Source organism: Alosa pseudoharengus, unplaced genomic scaffold (assembly GCF_046254945.1).
Source record: "Alosa pseudoharengus isolate Yale_2024_CS ecotype anadromous, Long Island Sound unplaced genomic scaffold, YU_APseudo_1.1 YU_APseudo_1.1_scf_7, whole genome shotgun sequence".
In the NCBI taxonomy this organism is placed as follows: domain Eukaryota; kingdom Metazoa; phylum Chordata; class Actinopteri; order Clupeiformes; family Clupeidae; genus Alosa; species Alosa pseudoharengus.
In genome coordinates, this window is record NW_027468859.1 from 7,750,471 (window position 1) to 7,765,470 (window position 15,000).

Consider the following 15,000-nt stretch of genomic DNA (forward strand, 5'->3'; position numbering starts at 1 on the left):
TGCCTTAAGTGTGGCCTGTCTGACGGTGACTTACCACTGATGGAGGATTTGTGTGTCTGAGTCTGCTGCTGACCTGAGATCAGTCATCCGGTTGGTTCTTTGGTGACGTTTGAAGTTGAGCTCAGTGTTGGATGGTGGTTAATGATGGGGGGTGTTGGGGATTGTGTGTGTGTGTGTGTGTGTGTGTGTGTGTGTAAAAGAAAGTTTGACTGTGTGTGTGTGCGGGCTCCAGGTTACTTCTCCCTGGTTTGTGTTGGTTATTGTCGAGGGAGCTGCAGAGAAAGGCTCAGGATTGCACCATGTTTTCAGTTTAGCACCATACAGAAATACAGGAGAAAACCTGGACGCTCTTCTGCTTTCACTTGCTGAGCTGGAGGAACTCTTAGAGTAGCGTACTTACTATCTTGTGTGTGTGTGTGTGTGTGTGTGTGTGTGTTTGCTGCTGCTGTCAGCATAGCGTTGGCTGCTGGCCTGGTGTCACACGCCTCCACTAGCGCTGTAATCTGATGAGCCGACTCAGATGGAGGCAGTGAGGAGAGAGAGAGAGAGAGGGACTCGCTGGGTGTAATCGATCTGGTTTACGCCCGCGTACACACACACACACACACACACACACACACACACACACACACACACACAGAGACTCCCTTAAATATGCACTCATGCACACAGTCTCTCCCTTATGAACACACACACACACGCCTCTCCATCTCTCTCTTATTAGCAAAGCTGCCCACAAGCAACCATTACCTGACTGTAGTACCGCTCTTCCAGCCCCCACCCGTTTCACTGAAGTGTACTCCCAACCCTCCAAGCACAGTTAGCAACACACACACACACACACACACACACACACACACACACACACACACACACACACACTTACACACTCCAGTACCAATTCAGACCAGATTCTAATAATACGAATGCATTTGCATAGCAACAATTTCGCCTATCAAATTGTGGGAGTAATTAATTAATTATATCTCATTCTATTAATATGGCTAACAGCTTTGGAAGCTCCCCAATCACAACAGACACAGACAACAGGTGCTGAGATAAGGTAGCCTAAATGCTGTTTAGCTCCTTCACGACTCAAGGCAACACCTTGGAAACCGTTACCGCTGTATCTGTTGTTTACTACCAACTGTGGTTGCTAATTTTAAAGTCAAAGTTCTTTCAGTCTGACATGTCATAAGTGGCCACATGCCCCTTTGCTTAGTTTCTATAGGCTTCATGATCGTCTCCGTTTGACAGGATGTTGGCAGTGGTTGATGTAGCTCAACTTGGCACCCTGAGTTCAGCCAGGCGATATTCCAAATATGTCAAAGTGAAAGTCAACTTTATTGTCGGTTCTGCTGTATGTCCAAGACATACAGAGGATTGAAATTGTGTTTCTCTCAGGCCCAGGGTAGGGTAAAACAACAAGGACAACACAATAATACAGAGACAATGTAAGAGATAAAAATGACAGTGTATAAAAAGTACAAAAAACGACAAGTATTTAAATATAAAGGCAGCAAGGCACCTGATGGGTTTCAATTGACAATATATTGCGAATGGTAAGCAAAATTGGTTAAACTTTCAGTAAGCAGTAAATGTCCTAACAGAAGAACCCTGTGACTTTATTCCCCTTCCAAAACAAAATCATGGGACCTTTGAACAAGGCAGCAATCCAGGAACTCTGAAGCATTAAATATCATCATGATAATGGCTGAAACATTTCAATGGCAGTAAACCATGTAATTTATAGCTGATATAGATACATCATAGGTAGGATGTTACTGAAAACGCCACGATTATATGTTCAGCACCCAGGACACACGCATGCAGTTGACATGTTGCCTATATCTGCACTGCAACTCTCTAATAGAACAGGTGAACTGTAATGTAGGTGTATCAGATGGGCTTTTGGGTATTATCGGTAACACTTTACTTGACGGGTGAGTTCATAACACATTCATAGCAGCTGTCATAAACTGCACATAAAGCATTCATGACTGTTTCATGAGACATGACTCAACATTCATACCAAACCTTTCATGAATGTGGAAGACAGAACGACGAGAGCTTTGCATTGCGGTTTTTGGTCCAAACCTCTGATCACGTCACATCTGAGTCAATGGGCTACTCCAGTGCCAAAAAGACAGAACATGGTCAAGCAAATAATTGTTGTTTCATAAAAATTTATTTGTTTTATGATGTAACCTTTGCAGATGATTTCTCATCTTTTGTTACTAGGAATGTCCAACCGTCAGATGAATGTAGGCTAGTTTACGGGTCAGATGAATGTAGGCTAGTTTACCTCCCAGTGTTAAACTCTGGGACGAATACTTCACAACTTGTATAGTAAAGTGACATTCGATGCAAACTTCATATTCATGAAATATTTACAAAGGCTGGAGAGAGTAAATTAATGGTATCCAGGTTAAACAAATACGATGTTGGACTTTTATTTTGACAAGTTGTCATCGTTCTGTCTTCCACATTCATGAAAGGTTTATGACAGCTGCTATGAATGTGTTATGAACTCACCCGTCAAGTAAAGTGTTACCGTATTATCTGACCGGATTTCCTGATTTTGGAAGCTTTGAAAAGTGCTAGGCCTATATAATGCAATGTTGTTGTTGTTGTTGTTATTGTTGATGATCATTCCTTTTGATGCTCAATATGCCCTCATCTGCTTGTTCCCTCAGAGATCCTACACCCTCATTCTGGAAGCCTGGGACTGGGATAACACCACCCAAAACGCAAGTAAGTACAGCCTCAAGTCACCTTCCTGTGTGCATCATTGGGAAAAGGGAACCCTGAGTTTGTTTTTTTTCTTCTTCAAAGTGATAGTGACGTTGTGTGCCGTGTTATGGAGAAGTGAATAGGTGGATGCTGCAGTGGATTCATTTGTGTGCATTGCAGTTTGGTTTGGGTTCTTGACCTGCAAGGGTTGCTGTTGTTGGAAATGAACGCAAGGAAACTAGTATACAACATCAGGGTGTGTGTGTGTGTGTGTGTGTGCGTGCGTGTGTGTTTGTGCACGTGTGTGTGAAGGTGGTGCACCTTTTTAAAAAAAAAAACAAAAGCAGAGAATCCCACCCATATCTCCTGGGAGCGTCTTACTACGGTCCCCTTATCGGCTGACTATCTCTCTCAGTGAGACTAGCCTACCTCAACACTGGATGTTATGGTACACCTCCTCTTGGCCTCCACTGCTGATGCTTGTGATTGCGTTCACATTTAATTCAGTAGTTGTATATGTTGTTTTGGGTTGGCACGTGACTGCTGTGTTTTTACTGTGTGTGTGTGTGTGTGTACGTGTGTGTACGTGTGTGTGTGTGTGTGTGTGTGTGTGTGTGTGTGTGTGTGTGTGTGTGTGTGTGTGTGTGTGTGCGTGCGCCTGTGCCTGTGCCTGTGCCTACCCGCCTGAACGTAGGTGGCACAAATGGGGTTTGGCCCTTCCCATACACAGAGCTTCCTCTGTGACCCAATCCAGTAGAGAGATGTTCAGGCACGCAGCAGTCCATGGACACACACCTGCAGGCCTAAGATATGTGCTGGCGGAAGCGGCCCTTCCAACCCCGACGCACTGTCATGCTCCATAAATCCTGACTTACGAAGACCCCGCCATTCATCTCTCACTCACACACACAGGCACACACAGGTACTGGTACACTGGGATATGAGTGTTTGATTAATGGATTGACTGATTGATGATTAAGCTTCTGGCTTGTTGTAAAATAAAAGTAGTGAAGGCCCAAGCTTTAGCTGAATAACTGGCCTTGCTTGCTCACGTTATCGAGTATTTAAATTACTGGGGGGGGGGGGGGGCACGTGGGATAGGTTGCGGACCCCACCCCCACTCAGATGATGGAGAGGGATAGGCTAGATGATTGGAGAGCTGCTGGTTAACATACTGTAGACAGTCCTGATTTCCCTCTTGCTTCACACACTTGTATTCACACACACACTTGCGTGCATGTGGGCGTACACACACACACACACACACACACACACACACACACACACACACACTTCTGCACAGAGTGACATTCACACACACATAAAAGCACACACATTCACTCTCTCTTTCTCTCACACACATATGACACACACACACACACACACACACACACACACACACACACACACACACACACACAGAGCCAGTCTCCTCTGCTGTGATAACTGCTCAGGAATGGCTGCCAGCTCCCGGCACCATGCGCTCGCTCCAGTTTGCCGAGCAGCAGGCCTGCCGCTCCCCCGTCGAGACGGAGACGCACGGATGAGCTTCGCCACCGCCCTGCAGTCTGCTGTGCAGTCACACACACACACACACACACACACACACTCCTCTCCATCTCTCGTACTAACAGGAGCCCTAGTACAGAGGTATCCTGGGAGGGAAATGACTATTGGTTGGCGCTGGCATTAAAGGAACGCAGCCTGGATGAGCTGAACCAGCCATAACACCATTGAACTGTAGTCTGAGGGCAATCTCCCACAAACATCATGGGTAACCTAGGAGGTCGTGGTGTGTGTGTGTGTGTGTGTGTGTTGGATAATTGGGGACCTAGGAGGCAGAGTAATGGTCGAGGGGGTAGGGGGTGGTGGTGGGGGTGTTGGTGGTTGGCGGTTTGCGGGGCGCCACCGGAACTGCAGCTGCATCCTGTTTTCCCGCCACTGCTGTGTCCGCCGCAGACCAGCGCCTTTTGTCTCGCTTGAAGAATTGTTGTGAGGAAGGGGGTCAGTGGAGGAATGTATCCTATGCATGTTAGAGAGAGAGAGAGAGAGAGAGAGAGAGCGAGAGAGAGAGAGATGGATGAAGAGAGAATGTCGGAGACAGAGAATGAGGTAAGATCGATGGAAAGAAGGAGATTAGGAGGAAGCTTCAGTTGGGGGGAGAAGAAGAGAGAAGAAGAAGATGAGAGCAATAAGCGAGGGAAATGGGGCTTGGAGTGAAAGATTGAGAGAGAGGGGAGAGAGATGGAGAGAGTAAGAGAGGGAGGAAGGGACCTCTGGCTGGCAAGATGCGGGTTGGCAAGGAAGAGCTACTTTTTTGAAGTGCAGACGTTGATTAGCACAGGATGACAATAAAATTCCTTGCTGCTTTGACAACCCAAATGCAAACATGTGCAGTGGAATAAAATCACCTTCTGCTCTCGCTCCCTCCCCTCCCTCTATCGCTCCATCTCTCTCTCTTTCTTTCTCTCTCTCTCTTTCTTTCTTTCTCTCTTCCCTCGCTTTCCTCAAAAGCATGTGTTGAAATGGTTGGCCGTATGGGGTCCAAGACACTCTTGGACCTTTACAGGGAGAGAGGTGAGAGGTTTTATTTTTTTTATTTTAGCATGACCAGCGAAAGGTCTAGAATGTATGCTCAAAATGGCTGCCAAGCATGCGTGCCCTGCCACACACACACACACACACCCCAATGAAGTTACAGAAGTATGTTGTGTGGAGCAGCTGGTCAGTAATTGAGCACTTCACCGTGGCCTTAGAGAAGACAGGACAGCACAGGAGCGGAGTGGTGGGGGTGGGCATGCGGCTACTGAAGGAAGAGACTGCAATGGACAGAGACGGACAGACAACCTGAATGCCTTCTGAAACACCGCAGAGGGACGTGGGAACATTCCTTCCTGACCTCTGACCTTACTGGAGGTTCATAAGCGGAGTGCTGCCAAGGACACAAGGATGTAGGATGTACAGTACAGCCTGCACAGGCTTTCTCTGTGCAGAACACACACACACACACACACACACACACACACACACACACACACACAGCTCCCAGGCTTTCTCTTTGCAGCTCTGTTCTGAGTGCCGTACGAATGGCATTGCCAAAGTCTCTATCTGCGATGTGTCATGAAATAGCTCATTTATTGTAAACCTCATATCAGGGGCAGCCGTGGCCTACTGGTTAGCGCTTCGGACTTGTAACCGGAGGGTTGCCGCTTCGAACCCCGACTAGTAGGCACGGCTGCCTTTGAGCAAGGCACCTAACCCCTCACTGCTCCCCGAGTGCCGCTGTTGTTGCAGGCAGCTCACTGCGCCGGGATTAGTGTGTGCTTCACCTCACTGTGTGTTCACTGTGTGCTGAGTGTGTTTCACTAATTCACGGATTGGGATAAATGCAGAGACCAAATTTCCCTCACAGGATCAAAAGAGTATATATATGAAGGCAACTTCCCACCACACACACACACACACACACACACACACACACAGCTCCCAGGCTTTCTTTACCTTCCCAGAGCGTGAGAGACAGAGCGGAGCAGAACTCGCCTCACGGGATCCCAAGTCTGGGGGGTGGGAAGACAAAGGCTTTGTTTGTGTCCCAGCCGAAGGTGAATTCCCATGGAGCAGACGCCAGCACGCACTGTGTTCACTCCGCCTGCAGCAATGGCCCTCAGGGCCAAGTAGTCTTGTCGCTAGTAGACCTGGGTTGGTTGGTCTTATCTCCAACACCACCATCGATTAATCTCGATTGATCGATTAGTTGTTTGATTAATGAAATGGTGGAATAAAATGTTCACCTCCAAAGCCCTTAATTGTCCTGAAAAAAAATGATAACAAATTATAAATTGATTAATCCATTGCCAAAAATGGTTGGCGAATAGTCGATTAATCAATGCACCCCTAGCTGTGATGGTATTGCGATGTCGCCACCAGTGCTTAGCTAACCTTTGAGCTGAGAACTCGGGAGTGAAGTAGCAAGGCCAAGGGCTGAGAAGTTTCTGGAGGCTTCAGAAGCTGCTGCTGTGCCCTGCTCCCCATAGATCAGCAGTCACGATGCTGAGCAAGGCTCATGTGACGCGCGGGGCAAGGTCGGTGCCAAAGGGCATGACACCGAACGCACATGACGACGCAGTGTGTGTGGATTCTCCATGCCTGAAACACGCTGCATTCCCACTGTTGCAGCCAACTAGCAAATGGGAAGTGTGTCTGTGTGATGAATTGCGCGTCTGAGATTGTCAAAGAGGAATGTGTTCCAAGTACTGAAGTGCTTGTGTGCGTGCATTTCTGTACGTGTGTCGGAGTGGTTGTTTTTTTCTTTTTGGGTGAGTGTCTCATGACTAATGTGTATGATGTTTTGCCAAGCGCAGGAATTGCAGTGTGTGTGAGGGTGAAGTGGTATGTGTTTGTGTGTGTGTCAGGGAGATGAAGAGAGAGAGAGTGTGTGTGTGTGTGTGTGAGAGAGAGAGAGAGAGAAAGAGAAAGGGAGAAAGAGTGCTTCTGTGTGTTTGTGTGTGTGTGTGTGTGTGTGTTTGCCGTGGGGCCCCCCAGGCCTCAGGAAAGGGCCCGCAGCATTGTGTTTGGCCGGCAGGAAGGGCTCTGGACGGCAGGCTGTTTGGACACTGCGCAGAGCGGCCGGTGAGCCCGGCACCATTGTTCTTTATCTGGAGCGGCAGCGCTATTTCTGTTATTGTTGCTTAATACGTCTGACATTGTCAGTAGACTGGGAGGAAGGTGTGTATGTGTGTGTGTGTGTGTGTGTGTGTGTGTGTGTGTGTGCGCGCGCGAGTAATTGTGTTTCTATGCATTACCTCTGTTTGTATATGTAGCCTGTGTGTGTGTTTGTGTTGAGGAGGTAGGGGGTCTAGACTGTGTATGCATGCATGCATGCACATTTTGTTTGTGCTTTGCTTTATTTCATGTGTGAATGCGAGAACTTGTTTGTTTATGTTTTGCGTGAGCTCTGCGTGTGTGTGTGTGTGTGTGTGTGTCTGTCTGAGTCGAGGCAGTGGAACGGAGGAAACTGCAGGCCTCCCGTTTCCAGCGACGACGATTGTTTGCCGTCTGCGATCCCACTGCGATAAAGATTGCTTTCTTTGTGGGGAGGCAGGCAGGCAGGCAGGCGGAGGCTTGGGAACGGCGGAATCGCTAATGCGAGCGCTAGCGTTAGCGTCCGAGCCGAGACGCACGGGTGGGACGCTATCGGGCAGAGCACCAGTCGCCCGCCTCCAACTCTGTGGGTGTGGAGAACGTGGGCTGCATGACAACTGGGGGAGGTGTGTGTGTGTGTGTGTGTGTGTGTGTGTTTATCCTTCAAGGGCTAACTAGACAGCAGCGCCACGCCGCACTGTTGCGCATGCTGAAAGTCAGGCAGCCGGCTGCTTTGGAATGGGGAGCCGGTCTGAAGCGTGCTCTGCCATCTCTACCCAGCAACACTTCTCCTTCAGATAGCAGTTAGAGAGGCACACAATCACAAACTTCACACTAGCTTGTGCTCTCTCTCTCTCTCTCTCTCTCTCTCTCTCTCTCTCTCTCGATTTATCTCTCTCTATCTATCTATCTCTCTATCTATCTCTCTATCTCTCTCTCTCTATCTCTCTATCTATCTATCTCTCTCTCTCTTTCTCTATCTCTCTATTTATCTCTCTATCTATCTCTCTCTCTCTACCTCTCCCTCTCCCTCTCCCTTTCCCTCTCTCTCTCTCACTCAAGCTAATGCACATTCACAAACTGAATTACATATTCATTCTCTCTCTCTCTCTTACACACACACACACACACACTTACATACATTTGCAGGCACACATGCTCTGACAGTCTTCTCCTGCTCGGTGGTGGCCTGTGGCCTCTCCACTTGGGCCATCTGATGTGGCAAACTGCCAATGCCACGGTTGCCTGTAGCATTTGACTTACCTATTTATTTATTTATTTACGGCTTGTATTTGTATTTATTTATTTATATATTCAAGCAAGGAGCTTCCCTTTTTTTTGGCACAGATTTGCACGTAGCCAGCGGCGGTCTTGGCAGTAGCTGGCGCTCCGTCTCCCTCTCCATGCGTACTCAGTTCTAACAGCAGTCCCCCGCCGCGCTCTCTTGTCCTGGGCTAGATTGGGGATTGACCACCAGGGTCTGCCAAGAGGGCAGCAGAGGAGCGAGCCAGCCTGCGCTCCGAACCTCCACTCGGGGGGGGGGGGGGGGGGGGGGGGGCTGCATGCATGTGCTGCCACTGGCAAAGTGGAGCTTTTTATGGGTTTATATCAGTGTGTAAGGCTCTGCCTCACCACTCAGCTTCTCATGGTGGTCCACAAACGGTCTTTGTTCCTGTGTGTGTGTGTGTGTGTGTGCGTGGGTGTGTGGGTGGGTATTTGGCTGTCAATCAGTCAGAATTGCATTGTTTGCTTGTAAACGAGTAAGGCCATATCTGCTTGATTACTCGCGGTGTTTATCCGCTGCTATACTTCAATCACTTGTCACATAATGTTTTGTTGTGTCTGTTTGCGATTCAGTGTCTTAACCCAATTGGTAAATATCCTAAATAGCTTAATAACATTTTGGTCCCCACCACAGACTGGAGTGAACCACACACACTTGCAGTGAGCTACACACACACTTGCCGTAATGTGTCCCCACAAACACTTTCCTCGGAGTGTTCTCTCCAAACAAGAAGGTCATCCATAGGTCATCTGTCGACCACCCAGATTTGACCCCACCCCATAAACACCCACCTATACAACCCAGCATAAGCAGATTAGGAGTCCACTATTTAATACCTGTGAGTCTGTCAGACATGTCTGAATGAGCTGAAAGACCACTGTTTTGTCCCGTACATTAGTGACCTGTAGTTTGGCTATATGACCTGTGTACTGCCCTTGGCTAGCACCTTTTAGACTCAACTTGCCCATTAGGTTTGCAAGTAAAATGCAGCATTAGTCCACTTCTGCTAATGACTCTTCCCCCATCCTATCGGCCTCCCCCGATCTCCAGACGAGACCACACTAATGCCTAATAGATTGATGCACTGTACTGTATGACTTGTTTTGATCCTAAGAGTATATTGGGCTTGCTAGTTAGGCCCCACCTGCTAACCAGAATCAGAATCAGCTTTATTGTCCCAGTTTGCGTAAACAAACAAGGAATTTGACTCTGAGAATTTGACTCCGGTTAATCTTTGCTCTCAAAGTACAACACTCACTTAGCATATTAAGAATAAAAACAGAGCAGTAAGCATAGTATGAAGAGCAGTAGGATCTAGCTATGTATAAGTATAGTTACCGTATGTCCATTTGTAAAACATGTCGTCGCCTGACCCCCTCCTTGCTTGCTGAACGCCAGTACCTTGCTGAACGCCAGTACCCCCCAGCCCTCTTTCTCTCTCTTCTGATATATTTTATTTTAATATCTCAAATGTGTGTACTGTATGTTCTAACCTTGCCGCCTCCTCTCTACATGATTGTGCCCTTGCACATCGGGCTTGGACATCAGTCCACTGTCGGTCTCTTCTCTCATTGCGCATCTTTTCTGGTCACCTGCGGACATTTCTGTGGGCTATTCTAAACCCGCTCGCTTCCCTCTCCCCCTCTTCCTGCCCCCCCCCTCCCTCACAGACGGGCCTCAGGCGGACTCGCTGGTTGAGCGGAGCATCCGCACGGGCGTGCTGAACCCGGGCGAAGCCTGGGAGACGGTCCTGTACCCAGGCCCCACGGCGCAGATGGAGTACCGCGTCCGCGTGCGCTGCGATGAGAACTACTACGGCAGCAAGTGTAACAAGCAGTGCCGCCCGCGCGACGACTACTTCGGACACTTCCGCTGCGAGCCCTCTGGCAACCGCGTCTGTCTAGACGGATGGATGGGACCCGACTGCAAGACAGGTGAGGTGTGTGTGTGTGTGTGTGTGTGTGTGTGTGTGTGTGTGTGTGTGTGTGTGTGTGTTGCATTTGTTGGATTGTACAGTATGAAAACATTTGATTCCTATTGAAACTTGCTGTGGAATCAATAATAAAGTGTGTGTGTTAGTGCGTACTTCGTATATTGTTAGAATAATAGTATTTGTAATCTCTTTTCTGTGTAAGAAACAGGATTGAGAGAAATGTATGTAGAAATGAGGATTGTTTTAGGATCCTTTGCTAGTAGCACAGGAGTTTAACTCTTAGGGGACAAAATGCAGGTCTCTGCCTTTGCTTGATGTATTTTTGGATAAAAGAGGAGAATCGTAGTTGTACCTTGGGTTCCTTTCTTAGTTGAATAGTTAGTGTGAGAGAAACTCAAGTTGACATCCAGTTCATGCTGTTACTGAGTGTTGTAGAGAGGTTAGTATGAGTATGATAAGTGTGTGTGTGTGTGTGTGTGTGTGTGTGTGTGTGTGTGTGTGTGTGTGTGTGTGTGTGTGTGTGTGTGTGTGTGTGTGTGTGTGTGTGTGTTTGTTTGGGAGAAGTGGGGGGTTGGGGTCCGGTGTGTGATGAGGCCCTAAATCACTAGCCTGCCTGGAGGACAGAAGAACATGGTGACGAGGGGGGCGGAAAGGTTACAGAACGAGAGAGAGGGACGGAGAGAGGGAGGGAGGGAGGGAGAGAGCGAGAGAGAGAGGGAGTGATAGTTCGGAGAGCAACAGAGTGTTGAATAAGAGAGTGGGGGTGTAAGGAGCCATAAAGTGGGTTGTTTACTTGTTTCCAGCGCTGGCCCTGCTTGCGTCAGGCCAAAGGGCCGTGGTGAGCTGCGGAGCTGCCTCGCTGTGCTCGTAAAAGGCCACTGCACAGGCCAGCAGACAAAACAGCCCTCTCCTCCGCCTCCTGCTCTCTCTCTCTCTCTCTCTCTCTCTGTTGTACTCACGCTCGTCCACTCACTCACTCCCTCACCCACCCTCCTTAACTCTCTCTCTCTCTCTCTCTCTCTCTCTCTCTCTCTCTCTCTCTCTCTCTTTCTCTCTCTCTTTAACTCTCTCTTCTGGTTACGGTAACTCTCTGTAAATGTGCTGGGAAAAATAACCGCTTCAGTAAGGAGAAGAGGACAAGGATCATTCTAAATCTAACCGACTTAGTTTTTTTTAAATTCTCTCTCTCTCTCTCTCTCTCTCTCTCTCTCTCTCTCTCTCTCTCTCTCTCTCTCTCTCTCTCTCTCTCTCTCTCTCTCTCTCTCCTGTAGCTATCTGCAAGCAAGGCTGTAACCTGCTACAGGGAGGATGCACCGGGGAGCCAGGAGAGTGTCGGTAAGTGTGTCAGCCCTCCACTGCTCCACTGACAATTGCCCAAGCTATCACACGCACACACACGCACGCACGCACTCACACACACACACGCACACACACACACACACACACGCACGCACACACACGCACACATAATGCATCTGTCAGCCCATGCTGTTCATCAGCCGTGCGATGAATCAGCGCGTCTGATGGCGCTGTGGTGTTCTGATGTGTAGATCCCGACCCAGAGGGCTGATCACGCTACTCATGCTACTCATGTCCCAGTAGCCCAGCCCAATAGGCTTGAGTCAGAACAGAACGGTTAGCGTCGTCACCGCCTGCGCCATCAGTGGTCCTGCCTGCCGTGGCTGAGTCTAGCCAGCAGGGAACCTGGACGGAGGAATCTGGACACGTGGGTCAGTTTGGCTCGGCAGTGGGTGGTTTGTGGCTTTTGTGGGTCAGTTTGACTCTCCACAGGGTGGTTTGTGGGTTTTTTGTGGGTCAGTTTGACTCTCCACAGGGTGGTTTGCAGGTTTTTTGTGGGTCAGTTTGACTCTCCACAGGGTGGTTTGCGGGTTTTTTGTGGGTCAGTTTGACTCTCCACAGGGTGGTTTGTGGGTTTTTTGTGGGTCAGTTTGACTCCACAGGGTGGTTTGTGGGTTTTTTGTGGGTCAGTTTGACTGTGCAGAGGGGTTTTGCTCTGCAGCTGCTCTCTGATGAAAGGCTTATTGCTGCAGGATGACTTATTACTTCCTTGGAGATGGATGGTGTTGAGGAGGGCAGTATCTGAGGCTTGCCTCGACTGGGTCTTACAACATAAGACACACACACACACACACACACGCACACGCATGCATGCTCACACACAGTCTCTGGATCTGCCTCGTTCTGTGTCAGGAAACTGCCAGGCTCTCCTAGCTTCTTATATCCATGCCTCCCCTCCTGTGTAATTCTCCACCACTACTCTCCTCCTCCTCCTCCTCCTCCTCCTCTTCCTCCTCCTCCTCTTCCTCCTCCTACTCCTCCTCCTCTTCCTCCTCCTGTCTCCTACTCCAGCTCCTCAGCTCTTTCCTGTCCCACAGTCTGTTTTTGGCCGGATCCTTTTCCTCCCTATCAGGAAGTGGAGCTTTGAAGCTTACAGGCCCGATGTGACAGGGGCCAGGAAGTGACCCTCACATACACACCATCACCCCCCCCCCCCCCCCCACACACACACACACACACACACACACACACACACACACACACACACACACAATCATAAACAAGGTTCCCAGACTCATTGCGAACCCCTCACACTCCCCAAAACACACACACACACACACACACACACACACACACACACACACATACATATTAGAGGGCATAACTGCAGCCATTTTGACATATAGTAAGCTGCTGTGATCATCCGGCATGTTGGCTGGACATTGCGTGGGCGTTGTGAAGGGGTGATTTATGTGCGGGGCCACTGGCCCGGCGGGGAGAATAGAGACGTCGCGATGGCTGAAGGCGCTGGCTGAGGTGTCACTTAAGAGGCGACGACTGTGCGGGGGCAGCTTGAGGGGCCGCCGCAACAGAGGATCGGCTGACAACACCCCGTCCCCTAAAACCACGGAAGAAACACCAGCAGGCATGGGCTTACACACGCACGCACACACGCACGCACGCATGCACGCACACGCGCACACACGCGCACACACGCGCACACACACGCACACATACACACACACACGCGCACACACACACACACACACACACACACACACACACACACACACACACACACACACACGCACACACGCACACACGCACACGCACGCACACGCACACACATGCACACATACATACACACACGCACGCACGCATGCACACACACATATACACACACGCACATACACACACACACGCGCACACACACAGTTCTTAGGTGCCGTCTGCAGCCCGTGCCGGAAGTGCCGTCCAGGAGAAAAGGGCAGAGTTAGTATTTTTAGTCCCAGAAGTCGCCCTTTAGAACAAGAGACGCTGGGCGAGAGAGGGTTTTTCAGCTGTCAGTTTGACTGGGAAACACACACACACACACACACACACACACACACACAGAGGCTTGTCTGGAGAGCCCACAAGAGAGGGCTTTTCAGGTGTCACTTTGACTGCAGGGCTTTCTCTCCTCTTCTTTATCTCTTTCCCTCTCTCTCTATGTCCCTCTATCTTTCTCTTTCTCCTTCATCCTCTCTTTCCCTCTCTCTCTCTCTATCTCTTTCTCTCTGTGCTTCATCTCCATTTCCTACACCTCTCAATCACTCGTTCTATCATTTCTTCTTAATTCTTTCTCAGCTCCTTGCATCCCCCCCCTGCATTTCTCTGTGAGGGAGCCGAGGGGGAGAGGATGTTGCATGTCAGCATGGACTCGGTCACCCCAGCACTCCCCTTCCCCGTCAGCCGGGGGGGGGGGGGGGGGGTTCGGTGGTGAAGGTACGAGAGGTTGGTGGTGGGAGGTACAGTTGGTACAGGCTGGTTTGTTTGGGCGGCCACCCACTCCCACACATACCCTTTCCTCCCTCCCTCCCTCTCTCTCTCTATCCCTCCCTCCCTCCCTCCCTCCCTCTCTCCGCCCTTCCTTCCATTTGACGGCTCTGATGAAAGGAAGGGGAAGCATCATGTTAAGCTGAGCTGAAATGGGGCTGTTCTTATTCAGCGCTGGGCTGGCGGCCCGCAACGGTCTCCTCAGAGTCACCCCGCTGTCGTGGAGGCCAAATGGGAGGTGACACAGGAATGCGTTAGTCCAGCAGAGACTGCCCCACGCAGCAGTGTGGGGCAAAAGAACCGCTCCTCCTAAAGGCTGCTCTCACAGGCCTAGCACATTCAAACGTTCCCAGTCAGTGAAACTCGTAGAACTCAGTGGAACTCAAGTGTTCAAGTTTGACTGTATTGTGTCAGATCTTCAATAATAGCTCTCATTGATTATTATGCAGTAATGTGCTGTGCATCCAACTACAGCCAAATGCTGGTATATGTTGCCGTTTTGTAGAAGCAGCGTGAATTGACTTCAGCGTACACAGATGTTATTTTTCGGTTTAATAGGGGTCATGATTCT

General features: G+C 49.5%; 1 protein-coding gene across 1 annotated transcript in view; it reads left to right on the forward strand.

Annotated features, from left to right (window-relative positions):
• jag2b (jagged canonical Notch ligand 2b) overlaps window positions 1–15,000 on the forward strand; it is a gene marked incomplete in the record, with an annotated part of 55,026 nt that overhangs the window by 15,778 nt on the left and 24,248 nt on the right. The window contains 3 exon segments of the mRNA XM_076273403.1: window positions 2,697–2,754; window positions 10,330–10,593; window positions 11,864–11,927. Of these exon segments, the coding sequence (XP_076129518.1) occupies window positions 2,697–2,754; window positions 10,330–10,593; window positions 11,864–11,927 (386 nt within the window).